Here is a 16,333-nt window from a genome sequence, read left to right on the forward strand (position 1 = left end):
GGGTTTGTAAAAATAGTACATTTTCTTGGTTTTTGAAAACATTCTTTCGGCATTGCGGAGAGAAGGATTTGGCGAGGGGGAAAAGGGGCACGGAAAGGGTCTACTAGTTTGCGAGCGACAGGACGACCTCATTTTCTTTGATAAAGTACACTATACCGAGAAGCACCGCATCCTGCCTGCGTAGCGCGGCAGGCAATAGACAATAGTTGCATCAACATCCCGTCTGGGGCAGTGACTTTTTTCTCTCATATCTTTGCTTTTGCACTACTGTATCTCTTACCTTCATCATCCTGCTCCTTAACGGTCAAGTCCGGGAGCTCTGCTGGCATGATCCTACGCGGACTTGATCCAGGCACGAGGGCATACTTGGAGAAGTCCGTCACACCCGCGTGGTTTCTTAAGAAGTCCTCGTCGAGCACAAGTTCGCCATTCACGACACTCGCTGGGGCTCGCACGATGGCAAGCACCGCATCTGAGAAGATGGTCGGTTTACGCAGGTCCTTGGCCTCGTCTGGATTTGACGCCTGAAACTTTTGAGTGGCTGCGGACTCGATTGCCTAGAAATTGCAGATAGGTGAATATCTTGTACACTGCTGAGAAGGACTTCCTTGCAATAAAGGAGACAACATACCACAGCGGGCCAGATGCTGGTGATGGCCATCCTGTCCAACCCCTGCCTCGCGAAATCCATGGCTAGACCTTTGGTCAAGACGCTCATGCCGACCTTGCCCATGGCATAAGCCGTCTTGCCGCGAAAGAAGCGGCTGTAGATGGGCGGGCTGACGACGACGATGCGCCCGGCGCCTTCGCGCTTGAGGTGCGGGAGGCAGGCGTGCAGGGTGAGGTAGAGGCCCTCTGGGTTGACGCGCTGCATGAGCTGGAAGCGTTTGGGGGGCGTGTCTTCCACGGAGGCCCACCAGATCGCGCCGGAGTTGTAGGCTAAGACGTCGAGACGGGAGTATATCTATGTGGTGATGGGTGAGTTTTGCGATTGCGCGGCGGTTGAGATTTAGCGGATCAGCAGACGTTCGGAATCATACCTGGATTGTCTGGTCGATAAGTCGCGTGATGCTGTCTTGATCACGGACGTCCACGGCTATGGGTGTTGCGTAGCCGCCGGCCTCATGGATTTCGCGGGCTACGGTGCTGATTGTCGAGGCTTGTGAATTTGGGTCTGGTGGGAAGGGTGAGACTTTGGAAGCGTCGCTTATTGACTTTGCGGCTACGACGACTGTGGGACTTGTTAGCGGTCGTGAGATGGCTGGATGAGTGCGAAGGAAAAGTACCGGCGTAGCCGTTCTTTGCAAGATCAATGGCAATTTGACGTCCTATGCCTCTTGATGCACCTACAACGAGGGCGACTTGTTTCGGTGAGACCATCTTGACAGCTAAAGTCTGAGCTTGGCAGGGGTTGCTATGGACGATGATGGATTGTGTGAATGGCACTGTCAACCGTTTTAACTGATGGGGTTTTGAAGGTCTTTCAAGATCAGAGCACAATAATTTTTCTCTTAGAATTGAGATTCAAACACTCTCGGCATTGATTACTTCGATTTGTCGTGTCGCATGTTGTCGGTTGTCAGTGATGTGTATTAGTGATCATCCACCCCGGAGCTAAGAGCTTCCCCAGATTCCAGCTGTGCCGAGGATGTAACCCCACTCTGGCGACTTCACCTCATGCCTACCACATCACCCGGTTATTTAACAACTTTCCCACTTTGAGCGATTGCGACATCGCGACTGTCGGGGTTATCCATCGCGTTCTCGAACTCATTCGTCCAGAAAGATCAAGCCTGTAGAAAAATAGTTCGGTCCTGCGTTGCCAAGATGGGCGGCAAAGTAGATGTGTACATTGATATCGGTGAGTCTCGGTGTGAAGCAGATTAGCCTGTGAGACTGACTGAGCAATCAAGCATCTCTGTACAGCTACATCGCATTCTACTACATCATCAAAAACCAGGGTGCTCTCGCCGCACATGGTGTCAAGCTAGAGTCTGTTCCCATCCCTCACCTACTGAACTCAGTCTCACCTCTCATCGCCTTTCAGCCTCCACCCCGTGCTTCTCGGCGGTATCAACGCGGCGTCCGGTACGTCGGCCCCCTTCCGTTCAGGTCTGCCTCCACTAAGATCGCCGCAGGAAACAAGCCGCCATGGACACTCCCCGCAAAGGCGAAATATGGCACTCATGACGCCCGGCGCTCCTCCATCCGCGTCGGAAAACCCGACATCACCACGCCCCCGGACTTCATGGACCGCAGCATGACGATCCTGCCCCTGCGCGCCCTGCACTTCATCAAAAAGACCTACCCAGACGCGACTTACCAGACAGCCTGGCACTGGCTCCTGCACTGCTTCTGGGAGCCGCCCAACCTGAACCTCACCAAGCCCGACGTCCTGGTCAAGGCGCTGGCCGACGCGCCGCAGGAGTACCCGCTACCCGCCGGAGCCAAGGCCAAGCTGTTCAGCGAGGCCGATGTAAAGAAGATCATGGAGGGCACCGCGACGCAGGAGATCAAGGACGCGGTCAAGGCCAAGACGCAAGAGGCGGTTGAAAGGGGCGCGTTCGGCGCCCCGTGGTTCTGGGCCGTGAACGACGAGGGTAAAGAGGAGCCCTTCTTTGGCAGCGACAGGTTCCATTTCTTGTATGAGTTCCTGGGCGTCCCGTTTCAGGATGTTGCGATAATGCCGCCCGGGTCGCAGAGGAGGGACACGAAACTGTGAAAGAGGGACAGCGAGAATGTAGTTATCTGTATGAGCAAGGGGTATCTCTTCTTCCAATCTGCCATAAACAAACGCCTGGCCAAAGCCACAATATCCATATAACAGTGTTCATACACGCCCCGAAATCCTCGCCCGCCGGGCTTCCTCCTCCCTCTTGGCCTCGCTGCGCGCCAAAAAGTCCTGCCTTCCAGCGTAAGACTCCTTGGACCGACCCGCCAGCTCCAACTCGTCCTTGAGACCCTCCTTGTCCACGTACCCGGCCCAGTCCATCTTGCTCTTCTCGACCGTGTTGAGCTTCTTTGCCTGCGCCTGCTTCTCGCGCGCCTTGATCCGTACCGTCATGCCCAGGTTCAAGTCGGACCGCTGGCCGACGATCTCAATGGTGGGTTCAAACGCCGAACGGAACGCCTTCTTCAGGACCCTCTTAGGCTCCTCCGGCTCGGCGGCGGCTTCGTCAGCGGGTGCGTCTTTACCCAGGGAGGCAAGGTAGAGCTTCGCCTCGGCCGAGTCGCGCGGCACGAGCTTCTCCTCCGTCTGCACTTTTCCGGCAAAATTGTAGGTTCTTTTGATGCGGATCATGTCTGAGGGCTCGGTGTCCATTGCGTCGGTTTGCTTTTGCGCGTCCGTGGCGCCGGAGGGCTGCGCGGTGGCAGCCGCTTCTCCGGCGGCCTGTTCTTGGCTCGGTTGCGTCGTCGTCTGCCCCGCGAGCATCTGCGCCCAAATCGCGTCGACGTCGACCGTCACCGGCCCGGTAGCAGCAGCCATCTTCCGCTCTACTTTTCTATTGCACCGAGTCAGCATTCGAGGACTACCGTTTGACTGAAAACAACGCGACAACTTACTCTGCAGCGCGCATGCTCCGCGTCTTCACTAGCCCTCCCTCGCCGCCCTCGTCATCCCCGTCTGGTGCTCCATCGCCGCCTCTCGCCTTCTTGCGCTTCTTCTTCGCCTTCTTTATCAGAGCTTCGTCGCCCGAGTTCTCGAATCCCGCATCATCTGCCTCATCGCCCGTGGCGGCGTCGCGTTTGCGCTTGCTGGTCTTCGCGGTTTCGGAGTCGGAGTCGGAAGAGTCCTCTGCGTCGGACTGGGCACCGCCATCGGCGCCGGCGGCGTCTTCGGGCGCGAAGTCAGAGTCTTGGGAGGACTCGTATTCCTCGTCGTCGATCGTTGGGTCTGGCGGCATCTTGAGGTTCTGGGGGTTCGGGGGTGTAAATGGTGATGTTTCTTGTCAGCCTGAAAGATTTGGTCGGTTGGTGTCGGCATTTGATTGACCGAGCTTTCGGTGAGGGTGGGTCGGTCAATGACCAATCACCGATTTGTGGTTAATTCGACGACTTATAATGGGCTACCCCCGACCTGCACTTGGATGACTCGGCATTTCTGCCATTGTGTCCCGAATTAGACTCGTCTTTCACCTTGAAGGCTGTCAAACTTTTGGGTTTTCTTCTAGGTGGGGGATCGGCAAGAGACCCATAGAATTTCCATTTAGCCGGCGCCGCCGTTTGTAGCTTCGAAACCGTCCTTGCCGACGAAGTTGTTGACTACATGTGAACCCTCACGACGGCATCTTTCTTCCGAGCACTGCTTGCGTTGACGTATTTGAAAATTTTGAGATTTAGTCTCTTCTGAGGTCTCAGAAAGTCTTTGAAACAAATCCAATCAGACGCAGCTTAATTGACTACTTCTGCATACCCTATCCCGGACCCCGCATCTCCTCGCTCCCGTTCGAGGGACTCTATGCCGGTCCCTGGTTCTTTAGTGGGGGTCTATATTAACCAAACATACTCTCCCAACCCTACAAATCATTGATTCTTCTTGTCTGCTACCTTTCATTTCATAGTCATGTCTCTGATGGTGCAACCTCTCACCGAAGCCCAAAAAGAGCACTTCCGGACCACCGGCTGGCTGAAGCTAAGCAATTGCTTCACCAAAGAGCAGGCAGAATGGGTGACAAGGGACGTCTGGACCCGTCTGGGCATGGACCCAAACGATAAGTCAACCTGGAAGCACCGTACAAATATGCCCTCCCACCGCACGTTCGACTGCTCCGAATTCGCACCGAAAGCCTGGGCCGCCATCTGCGAAGTCTGCGGCGGTGAAGACCGCATCGCACCCGACTCGAAACACTGGCGTGACTCCCTCATCGTGAATCTTGGCAGCCCCGAGTTCGAGGGGCAAGAACAGAACCCCAAGGACCTCGACAACTGGCATGTGGACGGCGACTTCTTCGTCCATTATCTCGACTCCGCGGAACAGGGCTTGCTCGTCATACCCCTCTTCACGGACATCGTCCCTGGCGGCGGCGGGACTGTGATTTGCCCCGAAGCGATTCCAAAGGTTGCGAAGCATTTGTACGAGCACCCGGACGGGGTCTCGCCACGGATGGTGCCACGGGGTCATCCCGACTTCGCCGCAGAGAGGAACCTAAACTGGTTCAACTCGCTTGCTGGGAGCTGCGGGGAGTTTGTCGAAGCTGTTGGGCAGGTTGGCGATGTGTACCTCTTCCATCCATTGATGCTGCACAGCGCGTCGAGAAATCAGCTGCGGAAGTTGCGTATCATCACAAACCCGCCCGTGTCTCTTAGAGAACCGCATCGGTTCCATCGACCGGACGGATCAAAGTTCAGCTTGGTGGAGCAGGCAACTTTGAGGGCTTTGGGGGCAGAGTCATTGCCTGAGTGGGGTATCACGGCGCCTAGGGAAAGAGTCATTCCGGAGAGGCTCAAAATTCAAGAGCGGATGAAGCAGGAAGAGTTGAAGAGGCTCCAGGCTAGTGCATAAAAGATTTGCACACACAATATAATAATTGACTTCACTCCGTATGCATTGTGCTCAACAAAGTCGAGTGCGGCTGAAACCAGACGCGATTGGTAGGAATGACTGTACGACAATCATAATCGGCAAAAATCAGTGGGTAAGACCAGAAATTTGACAACTTAAGGTACTATGTACAAATAATAGAGGACGAAGAGGTGAAGGTGCACTCAGGAGTCACCGCCTTACTGAAAACGCTATGGTAACTCCACCGGATCATGCGATGCTTCTTTAGGCCTCAACCGCGGTTCGATCTCACTCACAGGTGTCATATCACTAGGTGAAGAGCCATACATCTCAGCAGGGCCCTTCTGATCATGAACCACGACCGGTTGATCTAATATAACAGCCTTTGCTTTCCTCCGTCTCAGGTAGAAAAAGACCAACGCGCCAATGCCAGCCAGCGCTGCCACAGAACAACCCAAACCGATGCCTACCTTGGCTCCCGTTGAAAGAACAGCAGACCCTTCTTCCTGGCCGTCATTGCTCGACACGCCAGACTGCACGGGAGGTTCTACGGTAGTGGTGCCGTTTGCCTCGTCTTCGGTCAAGGCCTTCCAAGCTCCCTTCCACGACTGTTCCCAATCATTGCTGCCACTTTTGATGGAAACATCATCTTCGTTAATCTCAATGACGCTTGGAGACAGCTGAATGTTGGGCCCTGGCGCCTGACCAAGCCACCACTTAGACTGCCCCCAATTCGCAGCGAGAAACGCGTCCTGGAGGAACGCTCGGCCTAAGTTGTATGTGCCAGGGCCACCAGTAAAGCAGGGAAAATATTGCATCGGAGAATCGACGAGGGGTTCGGAAAGCGTCAAGTTGAGATGGTAAAATGGCACACGGACCGTAGTCGTCTTCGTATTTGAGTCGGAGAGGAAGGTGAAAGATAACGCTGATGCTGACGAAACAATTTGGCGATATTTTGTAGACTCGGTGTCCCAGATATACAATCCAAGATCGGCGTTGAAGCTAACCGGGAGATTTGCAGCAATATTGTCGCAGGTTGATCTTGGTAAAGTAAGGTAAGGGGAACATCCATCAACAGCCACCGGGAGCCCGTTGGCGATAGAGGTGTTCCCTGCGGCTAAGAGACCACTCTTGGCGGTGAAGTCGAATGGCGAAGCCCCTTCGATGACATCAATAGCGATGTCTTTGAGAGTTATTGGACTTCGAACAAAGTCCTCGTCTGCCACCAAAACGTCGCCGATCAGTCTGTTCTGATCGTATCCACCGAACCAGAGAGATCCCGCCATCTGCGAAGAGACCGATCCAATATGCATGCTGAACGAGTTGGAAGGTATTTTGTCGTTATACCAGAGCGCACCAGGTATCAGGCTGGCATTAATCGGATACGACGATGTTGTGAAGGATTGATTGACAGTGGCCGCAGCCCCAGTGCCTAAGCACCCAACAAAAGCAGGATACCATGTACCGCCGGGATACGCGATCATCTGGCTTTCCACTAGTGTCAAACTGACATTCTCGACCTGATGTGTCGGTCCAGAAGTTGCGGCTGACTTCAACGCCATTGAATCCACCCAGGAGGTAGGCAAGGTGCCACGAACGTCCATCCCAGCCATCCATTCGTACAGCGGTGGTTTGTACTGTATTCCAGACGCAGATCCGGTACCATCTTGGAAAGCTTGCGCTCGATTATACGTCCCTGCTTTCGATGCGTAGCAACCATTGGAGCTATTGAGTTTGCAGTAATCCGTGGATATGACGAGGGACTGGAATGTGTGTCCTGGATACAGAGCGACCTTTGAGTTTTCGCCGACGTTGACCTCGACTGCTTGCCACGGGCCATCGGGACCGAATGTTGCTGATGACCATGTCGCTTCGAACGGGGCCGAACTGGCCGCTTGAGTGAGCGTAGTCCAGTGATGTATCAGCCAGAAATAAAAGGCCGCAGATGAGCCTCGGAAACTAACTTTCATGACTAGAGGTTGAATAAATTTCGACAAACATGAAGAACACAATTGCATGGAAGAGAGGGGGAAACAAGAGAGAGAAGGGGATGAACGTAACATGGCACACCAACAGCACGATTTGGCTGTGCCTCACTCTTTTCCCAAAAGGACACAAGATCCATGACAAATGCGAAGAACAACGCCCATGAAATTGTCAAGCACGGTGGGTATTCTCCAACTTGCCCTGCTTTTCAAGTTGTCGGAAGACGCGGGTTAGCCTTCGTCACCGTGCCACATCGTCAGTGATCACTGCAATTGGTTAGTTTTCGTCGGGAATTCCACTGAAAGTACTACCAACACGATTTGAAGTCTGGGAGGCTGCTGCTCTCATGCTTGGCAGCATGCACGTTAAATGAGGTCCAATCATGGCAGGACTCACACCAAGGAAAGCTGTATCAACTTGACATTTCGCACTCAACGCCAACATAGCAGTTTCTCACTCCTTTGGTGACACAGATTCTGGCATTAGAGAATTTAGTTTGCCCAAGAAAGACAACGCTCAAATTGAGTAGGTACTGAACACAATCCCGTTTTTTTGATGCTTGAAGCAAGTGCCAAGGAGACCAACGGCTGTCTACCTGAATTCAGACACAACCCCTTGCTTCATGATTCCACTCTTTACATTACGTGACAGGGTTATTGCGGCACAGAAGGAGGTCATTCGCAAGTTCAGTTGTGTCATCGAGGTTGAGGAGTAATCGCATCACCGGTCCTCTTTCACCAGTCCTGTCCAAGACCACTAACAAATTCATGCATCGATTCGAATTATACGAAGGTTCAAACTTGCAGCATAGTAGAACGACACGACTTACAAGTGGTGAGGCGCGCGCCAGAGCGGAGCGGCGCAGTCAGGGGGTTGCATCTTCAAGCGGCAAATCAACGTTTCTGATTGGGTCCGAGCACCAACAAGAGATGCAGCACCCCAGAACCAACGACATAACTACGAAGCGTCCTGCAAACAGGAGAAGGCTGGGCCATTTTTATTCTCTCCTAATCAACATTCTGCTTCCTGTGGGCCAGACTTGCAGAGCCTTCAAGCATCAGTTCCACGACGCAAACGATTCGCACGGCGCTTGATGCCCTCACTGTACTAGCTGCTCGCAACCACCAACATGAGCACTATTTTCAGTCATAGGCGGATCTCCATAGCGGGATTCTGGAGAAGGCAAAACGTCTCGGCACGTTTGTGCGTCACCGGATTCCTTAGTCTGGTGCTCCTTGTCTCGGACTCTCGCGGATGGGCTCTTGACCCCGTCTGGTACGAATCTTCTTTGGCCGAAAATGATTCGACATGTTCTGTCATCCGGCCAATCATTCAATTGACTGGGAGTGTATTGAATACTTTACGCATCAACATCTCAAAACGCGCTGCTTTTGAGCTCGTCGCCCGCCTTGCCGCCTACGCCATAACCATCTACCACATCTCTGCGATTGCCCATCTAATCCATAACAATGTACGTCCGGGCTTTCTCGGCAATACGACAGTACCCTGGAGCGATATGAAGAGAGAAACCCCTCACAGAAATCTTGGAACACGCAGAGATGTGTCTTCCACTTCATTGTCCTGGATTGTCATCTTATCTATCTTTGGCGTATTCTCATCAGCACTATGGACTAGCGCAATAATGCCGACAAAAAATACTGCGGTTGTTGCAGGCAACATTTCCATCCCATCCTTCGCAAACACGACGTTCATAAAGAACTACCTGATCGACACGAATGACGAAACGTCCACTTCTTCCATCAGCCCCAACCTTTTGAAATCTTTGATTGGATTCAAGCCATCTGCTTCAAGGCAACCGAAGCTCGATAACACAGACTATTTCTTTGAGGGAAGGACGTACGGAGTTGCCTCCTCAGTGGGCATCGCAGACAACGGCCTCAAGAAGTCGGTCCGGAAATACCGGTTTGAGGAGGTCGGCTACCTCTCTCAGGTGAAGTGTCTGTACAACAGCAGCACGAACTTCCGGATTGGGAAAGAATATCCTCATAGAACTTTTGCCGTCACTGGGTTCCTACCCGACTCTGTGGGGAGTGCTCAATGGTCTGAGTACATCGGCGCGACTTCAGACTCCATCGTCGCCATTGGTGTCGCCGACAGCCCTCAGTCACCTCGACGATATATCTCCATCGCTGCAGGAGAAAAGTACCGAGTTTTGAACACCACGCAGTGCACAGTGGAATTTGTTCCTACATTGTTCCAGGTAACGGTCGATGTCAAAGATAAGAGCGTCGGTGTCGTTCCAATGAGCGGTGTTGACGTTCAAGACATCGATCCAGAGCGCATCTTGACGCGAAGCGCCGTCAGAGAGCTTGACTCGATGTCAAACAGCTTGCAGAGCTTCTATGGTTCTGTACTTGGAGATGCCCTTCTCTCGAGCATTGCTGCCTGGAATAGTTCGTTTAACGCACAGGGTCTGGTATCAGAACGGGTTGCGACATTGTCTGGACTGGAAGACGCCTTTGCCTTCATGACCGATTCAATACTAGCGGGCTATGGACAGATTCAACTGGGTCACTTCTCCAAGCCAACAACAGCAGAAGTCGAGGTTGATGTTTATGTACTGGGAAAGAAGGCGTTCACTAGCGTAGCTGTGGTGATCAACGCCATGATCACTGTTGCATTTTACTTTTACATTCCTTCGTAAGAACTTCAAAAACTAAAACAAGATCACGCAAACTTTGTAAATCGGTTTCTCTGCGCTTTCCAATCACAGTATTATGTGAACCTTTCTGTTTTATCCTTTTTATTCTTCATCTCCCCGGTACATGTTGCAATCTTCGACTTTGTCGCTTGCGACGTGAGACATGTCAAATAAATCTGTTTCTGCGCAGCGCAAGAGGTACTAGGAGGTCTCCGAAAATGCTGTCGTCAACTGGCTGGATGCTATCTAGTTGGTAGAAGCCACGGCAATGCTGCGCATGACTACCTAAAAAGACCGGTCGCACTTGTTTCATGTGAGGGCTGCAGATGGATGCCGCGGAAAGGCATACTTTAGGCTAAAATGACGGCAGGGTCATGTTGCGGACTGAGGGAAATATATTGTCGTCCGTACGAGTGTGTCCGAGGCACTCGCAGTCCAAATACGAGAAGTTTACAGCAACGCATGTTGAACGTCGTCTTGCAATTTCATTTCTGAAGGTTAAATAAATGAAGACACTTACTCGATCGGAGTATAAGAGTATAAGTTTCCAACGACGTCTAAAGTATGACCATGATATGTCATCCCATCGTTTCTAGACTTTCTTTTAGTGCTGCAGCTGTGAAGACATGTTCGTCTCAATTTTCCTCAGGCCCCTTTTCGCTGTCGCTCTGGCTCGTTTAGCTGGAGGACAACTTGTGGAAAGAGATGGTCCGCAGCCGTTCGGCTTTTTCGACAACAACGTTATCTACCAGCCCGAAGATGGGAAATCGGCCTTGTATCCCCGCTTCGTCGAACTGAAAGATGGCACACTTCTGGTCACATCTTCATTGAGTGGCTACTCAACACCATTCTTCCCTGTTTTCGAGAGCAATGATGGCGGTGCAAGTTGGTCTTGGATTTCCAACATCACCGACCAGGTCAATGGTTGGGGTCTCAGCGCTCAGCCTGCGTTAACCGAGTTGACACAGCCTCTTGGTGGCTACCCAGCTGGCACAATTCTTGCTACAGGGAATAGTTGGTCAGACAATGGCACTCGCTTCGACATATACGCCAGCACAGATGGAGCAAAGACTTGGGAATTTGTTAGCCTCGCAGCTGAGGGTGGCAGGCCGAACACCACCAATGGAGCAGACCCCGTGTGGGAACCGTACTTGCTGTAAGCAGTCTTTCACCTCACCAAACACGCCAATTTGGACGCAGTCTTGTGGGCTTATTCCCTTTCCTTGAGCTCACATGAATTATAGCGTATACAACAACTCTTTGGTCTGCTACTACAGCGACCAGCGTGACCCCCTGCACGGCCAGAAGTTGGCGCACCAAAGGTCATTCGACTTGCGACACTGGGAGCCTATTGTCAACGATGTCGCTTATGCTGAATACGCTCGACGCCCTGGTATGACGGTGGTGACGTACGTGCAGCCCATCGACAGCTGGGTGCTGGTGTACGAGTTTCCAGGAGCTCCGAATATCACTGGCGCCGAGTATCCCATCTACTGCACGCAGCCCACTTGAGTTTGATGCCGCGCCACATCACCTTCTTGACACGCGGCGCTTTGGTTCAGCTGCGGCGGCCAGCGCGTCTCCGTACGTAACTTGGTCGCCTGAACCGGCGCCCAACGGTACTATCATCGTCTCCGACGCCGATCATTCAGCAGTTTTCACGAATACGGCGCTCGGCGATGAGGGATTTTGGCAGATCAACAACGTGTCACAGCCGAGCTCATACAGCCGCGCAGTGCACGTTTTTCAGAAACAGCCTGATAGACTCATGATCCTAGGGGCCTCAGTCTTCAACCAGCAACCAGGCGTCAAATATCCGCTCAGCCTTAGTGTCGTCAGTTTGAACAAGACACTCCAGAACTCGTGGCCGCTTACTGAGTGATTGCGGATCAATGAGAAGCGTTCAGCAGCGCGTCTGCATGAATAGCGTTGTGGAAGTCGTTAGGATGTAGCGCCATACGAGTAGAGACATGGTTACAGAATTGAATTTTAGAACCACCGAATGCTTATTCAGGAGCACTGCATGTATGATATGACCGTTATGGTATGAGGCGAAAAAGTTCCAATCAAGAAAGCCAAAAAGGTAAATAAGTGAGGTAGCCAGGGGTTAGGGTTAGGGCCTGATCGTACATGTCTATTCAGGTACTACTAGTGCATGTAGTAAGTTTGATTGAGTATCGTCGATCCTTTAAAGAGTTCCGTTATCTAGCCTATGGACTTTCATAGGCTCTTATCTCGATAGTCTTGAGATCAGTACCAATTACTCAAATCCAGCCAAATTTTGTTAAGATCAGAGGCGGCCCAACATGTGTGTGATGAGACCTTTTGAAAGCTGGCCATTGGTCTCAACCAAGTCCCGAAAACTCTGCCATGTCCACAGAATATCTATCTTGCAAGCCGCGTACAGAGTGACGAGGTGTCTCAGCGGCTCCTCGTTATCCTGCTGATGCTTCGTAGCTTTGTAGGTATACTTGACAAGATCTGCGATATCGCCGATGGCTTCGTCATTGATCTCATCTAGGAGAAGCTCCTCAAGGGCCACCCTTAGCTTGCGCAGCGACAGTTCCTGTAGACTTTCGATGCCGTGCTTTCTAGCAAAAACATACATTTCCGCGTTGGATAGGAAAAGGTCGGTATGGTCGTCCCTCCCATCAACAAATTCTTCCGGCTGGGTCTGTTCCGGGTGCAGGTCCAAAAACTGACTCCATGGCCTTTTGCGATTGCGCCGTCGCAGATTCGGCTGGCGTTGTACAGGTTGATCCAATGATAAATCTGTAGACTGGGACAAAGTTTCTGATACCGCAGACACGGAGCCTTCTTGATCAGGGGTTCCATATTCCATCATGCCATGACGAGGGACAACTTTTGCCTCCTTGTAGTCACCCGTGTAGATGTAGCTTACGAAGCGACCGAAGATCGCCTCGTCAACATCTCCCCAATGGACCGAGCCATAGTTTTGTTCCGTTGCATGTTCCACGACGAGCTTTTCTAGTGACGGAGACTGAGCTGCAAGAAGCTCACTGTGAACGTAGAACACGGTGCCTGCGCAGCCGATTTTGAATGTGACGGGTATAGACTGGGTGGAGCTGTCGTAACATGGCGATTAGCATGAAGAATCAAGATGATTCAGGATCTTACCTTGGGAGTGATGTAGAAGACATTTTGTCGAAATCACTACATCCGTTCCTATTGTTTGAGACTCGGTGGCTGCGTGTTGAGTTGAGTCGTAAGAGGAATCAGGGAAGTCATGGCGCTTAAATAGTCATAAAATCATTTAGGCTGCAACCAAGCCCTATGGCAAGATTCTCTCAAGGTTTTAAATTCTCTCAAGGTTTTCAATTCTTGCAATGGGCTTGAGCTTAGAAATCGTAAATGTTAACCTTATCGTCTTATGTTAAGCCTCTGCGGGGCTGATAAAAAGGTCCTCAGGAACCCAAGGTTGTTTACATTACAGAACAAAGGTGCCGGGCGCGTGACCAAGACTGTGTCTGAATGCTTGGAAACAAGCTCACAGCACCACGGGGCCGGTTTAGACGTGGACCTCATGGCTGGACTGTGTGATCAGCATCTTGCCGTCAAAATATTTCGAATATTGGGTTTCTTCAACAACCAAAAACTATGGATATCGGCGCGGAAGGCCGTCCCCGAGGCAGATATCAGAAGACGGCCAACCACACCAACCGCCGGAAGCGAATCCCTCGGAGGGACAGATCCAAAAGAGTGAATGCAATATGCTGTTGGAACTGAAATCTACAGCAAACTGCAGCAGTGGAGCTCTGCTGCAAGTCCGATTGGGGCGGGACGCCGTCCCGGCCGCTAAGGAACGACGTCGAGGCCAACAACGGCAAGTGGGGCCGTGGCATACGAACCGCCTGCCGCATATTGAAGTGGATAGGTTCAAACGAGGATAGCCCTGCGAAGAGGGGTGTCCCAGCCCTTCCCTCACGTTGCTCCCAGATAAAAGGCAAGCCTGCGCTTTTCTAGCGCGAGCGGGAACTAATGGTGTTTAGACGAAATCCAGGTACGCGAAAGTCAAAATGACCGATCAACAACCGCAAACCGAGGCCGACGCCTCTGCGGCCTCTACTGCGGCCCCTACCACGGCGGCTGCCCCCACTGCTCCTTCTACTGCTTCCACAACTGCTCCCACGGCTTCCACGTCGACTGCTCCCACAGCCGATCCATCGACGCCGATCGCTGCTGTAGCGGCGGCCCAGTCACCTGTGGAGTCTGAGTCTGAACCTGAGCTTGTACCCGATGTGCCGGGTCCGATCGAACCAGATGCAGACGGTGTCTCGATCGACGGTTACTCCACGACCGATGACTCGCAGGCCTCGCTCCGCCCCACGATTCTCGACTACCGCCGTGAGAACGGCCGTACGTACCACCGCCTTAGTGATGGCAAGTACATTTTGCCAAACGATGATCTGGAGCAGGAGCGCCTCGACATCGTCAACCATGTCTGGATGGTCACTCTCGACAACAGATTCTGTATGTGCCCGAAGAACGAGGGCGCTAAGCGCGTCCTGGATCTTGGAACTGGCACCGGTATATGGGCCCTCGACTACGCCGACGCTTTCCCTGACGCCGAGGTTATTGGCGTAGACCTCAGCCCTATCCAGCCCGGCTATGTTCCCCCGAACTGTATGTTCGAGATTGATGATGTTGAGAAGGAGTGGACTTGGACTAAGCCCTTCGACTTTATCCTCGCGCGCAACATGATCGGCTGCTTCTCCGATTGGGAAGCAGCTATTGAGCAGGCCTACAACCACCTTGAGCCCGGTGGCTGGATGGAGATCCAGGATAGCGAGTGGCCTGCAGTCTGTGACGATGGAAGCATGACCGAGGACATGGCCATCTACAAGTACACGACAATGGGCGCCGAGGCGTGTGAGGAGATCGGTCGCACGATCAGCAAGACGCACACCTTCGATCGGCTCATGAGGGAGGCTGGCTTCGAAGATGTGGTCAAGATCCCTCTCAAGTTCCCCATCTCGCCGTGGCCTAAAGACAGGCGCTTGAAGGAGATTGGTCTGTGGACGCAAGCATCGCTTTTGCCTGGTTTGGAGGGCCTGGCACTGGCCAACTTCACTCGCACTTTGGGCTGGACTAGAGAGGAAACGTTAGTTCTGTGCGCGCAGACCAGAAGGGATATCCAGAACCCGAAGATTCATGCCTACTGGAACGGCTACGTCATTTACGGACGCAAGCCTCTGAAGGCAGACAAGAAGGAAGATGCGCAGCACTAGTTGGGAATCATGGTGTCTGGCTGCTCACGGCTAGCCCTGCCTCATGGTAGATGTATATCTGATAAACCCGTACAAACTCGGAGAGCAAGCATGAAGATGCTTTTGACGCAGGGAGAGGGGGTTATCTTTTTTATTTTGTCCTGTTCAACATAATTGTCTTAGGTCACCTTGGTTAGCTTTCACATAATACTATGGCTCTTTACTTAAGACATTCTTTCTTCTTCACGCTAAGACACCCTAGAGTAACTTGCCAAATGCTTATCTCGGCTCAGATGTAGAGCTGTTAAAAGCTAGCTTTCTGAAAGCACAGACTTGATTGAGAATTGTAGTTTTGAAAAACCTATCTAGCATTCGATATGATACAGCCTCATATTCCTCCTAGATAAGACACAAACCCTCCTCTCAATTCACAAACACTGAAAACCCGGAGGCAACAAGAATGGTCCAGTTGGCTGCCGGTCGTAGCTTAGTTGTCAAAACATAAGAGTTGGCATCATTTAGCAGCAGAACCAGCATAGCTTAGAATGAGTCGCAGTGGAATTCGACCGTTTAAAAGCGACTGCATCTTCTTTTTCGCTAGCAATCAACGGCTCAGCTCTCTACCAAGCCGAACTCTGTAATTAGGTCATGCTGGAGTGCATGGCAGCAAGGCGTGTAGAGGGCCGAGAACATGGCCACAACCGCAGCAGTTTGACGCCATCAAGGTCGTCTTATCATCACACAAAAAGATCAACGTTGTAGTAAGGCCGCCCAAAGCAGCAAACCGCCATTCAATTATAACAGCACCGACCCTAAGTCCTGCTAGCTGTACAGTTCAATCTGACCCAAACGGGCTTCTTCCATTTCCATCATCATACACTCCCGTCCTGTCTAATCTCCTCTCCGTCCCCTCTTGACGGGCGGCGGACTTCTCGATCTCGATATCGAGTCGCT

At 52.1% G+C, this 16,333-nt stretch overlaps 9 protein-coding genes across 9 annotated transcripts; 5 read left to right on the forward strand and 4 right to left on the reverse strand.

The window, feature by feature from the left end:
- Positions 1 to 245: 245 nt before the first annotated feature.
- Positions 246 to 1,380, reverse strand: GCG54_00007857 (Hydroxysteroid dehydrogenase-like protein 2; the record flags this gene model as incomplete). Its single annotated transcript, XM_045407834.1, has 4 exons — positions 246 to 557; positions 632 to 964; positions 1,041 to 1,231; positions 1,287 to 1,380. The coding sequence occupies 4 exons, from the start codon at positions 1,378 to 1,380 to the stop codon at positions 246 to 248; spliced, it is 930 nt and encodes a 309-aa protein (XP_045263223.1).
- A 447-nt stretch (positions 1,381 to 1,827) lies between these two features.
- Positions 1,828 to 2,722, forward strand: GCG54_00007858 (uncharacterized protein; the record flags this gene model as incomplete). The annotated part of the gene is made up of 2 exons (XM_045407835.1): positions 1,828 to 1,861; positions 1,914 to 2,722. The coding sequence occupies 2 exons, from the start codon at positions 1,828 to 1,830 to the stop codon at positions 2,720 to 2,722; spliced, it is 843 nt and encodes a 280-aa protein (XP_045263224.1).
- Positions 2,723 to 2,830: 108 nt separating this feature from the next.
- Positions 2,831 to 3,905, reverse strand: GCG54_00007859 (SWR1-complex protein 5; the record flags this gene model as incomplete). The annotated part of the gene is made up of 2 exons (XM_045407836.1): positions 2,831 to 3,503; positions 3,565 to 3,905. 2 exons carry the CDS (start codon positions 3,903 to 3,905, stop codon positions 2,831 to 2,833), a joined length of 1,014 nt encoding a protein of 337 aa, XP_045263225.1.
- A 659-nt stretch (positions 3,906 to 4,564) lies between these two features.
- On the forward strand, positions 4,565 to 5,503 carry GCG54_00007860 (uncharacterized protein; the record flags this gene model as incomplete). The annotated part of the gene is made up of 1 exon (XM_045407837.1): positions 4,565 to 5,503. The coding sequence occupies one exon, from the start codon at positions 4,565 to 4,567 to the stop codon at positions 5,501 to 5,503; it is 939 nt and encodes a 312-aa protein (XP_045263226.1).
- A 230-nt stretch (positions 5,504 to 5,733) lies between these two features.
- On the reverse strand, positions 5,734 to 7,473 carry GCG54_00007861 (uncharacterized protein; the record flags this gene model as incomplete). Its single annotated transcript, XM_045407838.1, has 1 exon — positions 5,734 to 7,473. The coding sequence occupies one exon, from the start codon at positions 7,471 to 7,473 to the stop codon at positions 5,734 to 5,736; it is 1,740 nt and encodes a 579-aa protein (XP_045263227.1).
- Positions 7,474 to 8,618: 1,145 nt separating this feature from the next.
- On the forward strand, positions 8,619 to 10,154 carry GCG54_00007862 (uncharacterized protein; the record flags this gene model as incomplete). The annotated part of the gene is made up of 2 exons (XM_045407839.1): positions 8,619 to 8,960; positions 9,207 to 10,154. The coding sequence occupies 2 exons, from the start codon at positions 8,619 to 8,621 to the stop codon at positions 10,152 to 10,154; spliced, it is 1,290 nt and encodes a 429-aa protein (XP_045263228.1).
- Positions 10,155 to 10,777: 623 nt separating this feature from the next.
- On the forward strand, positions 10,778 to 11,663 carry GCG54_00007863 (uncharacterized protein; the record flags this gene model as incomplete). The annotated part of the gene is made up of 2 exons (XM_045407840.1): positions 10,778 to 11,307; positions 11,396 to 11,663. 2 exons carry the CDS (start codon positions 10,778 to 10,780, stop codon positions 11,661 to 11,663), a joined length of 798 nt encoding a protein of 265 aa, XP_045263229.1.
- Positions 11,664 to 12,441: 778 nt separating this feature from the next.
- GCG54_00007864 (uncharacterized protein) lies at positions 12,442 to 13,312 on the reverse strand (the record flags this gene model as incomplete). The annotated part of the gene is made up of 2 exons (XM_045407841.1): positions 12,442 to 13,237; positions 13,290 to 13,312. The coding sequence occupies 2 exons, from the start codon at positions 13,310 to 13,312 to the stop codon at positions 12,442 to 12,444; spliced, it is 819 nt and encodes a 272-aa protein (XP_045263230.1).
- Positions 13,313 to 14,188: 876 nt separating this feature from the next.
- On the forward strand, positions 14,189 to 15,400 carry GCG54_00007865 (Secondary metabolism regulator LAE1; the record flags this gene model as incomplete). Its single annotated transcript, XM_045407842.1, has 1 exon — positions 14,189 to 15,400. The coding sequence occupies one exon, from the start codon at positions 14,189 to 14,191 to the stop codon at positions 15,398 to 15,400; it is 1,212 nt and encodes a 403-aa protein (XP_045263231.1).
- Positions 15,401 to 16,333: the final 933 nt, after the last annotated feature.

The sequence above is a fragment of the Colletotrichum gloeosporioides genome, assembly GCF_011800055.1.
Source record: "Colletotrichum gloeosporioides strain Lc1 chromosome Unknown consensus_51, whole genome shotgun sequence".
NCBI classification, from domain to species: domain Eukaryota; kingdom Fungi; phylum Ascomycota; class Sordariomycetes; order Glomerellales; family Glomerellaceae; genus Colletotrichum; species Colletotrichum gloeosporioides.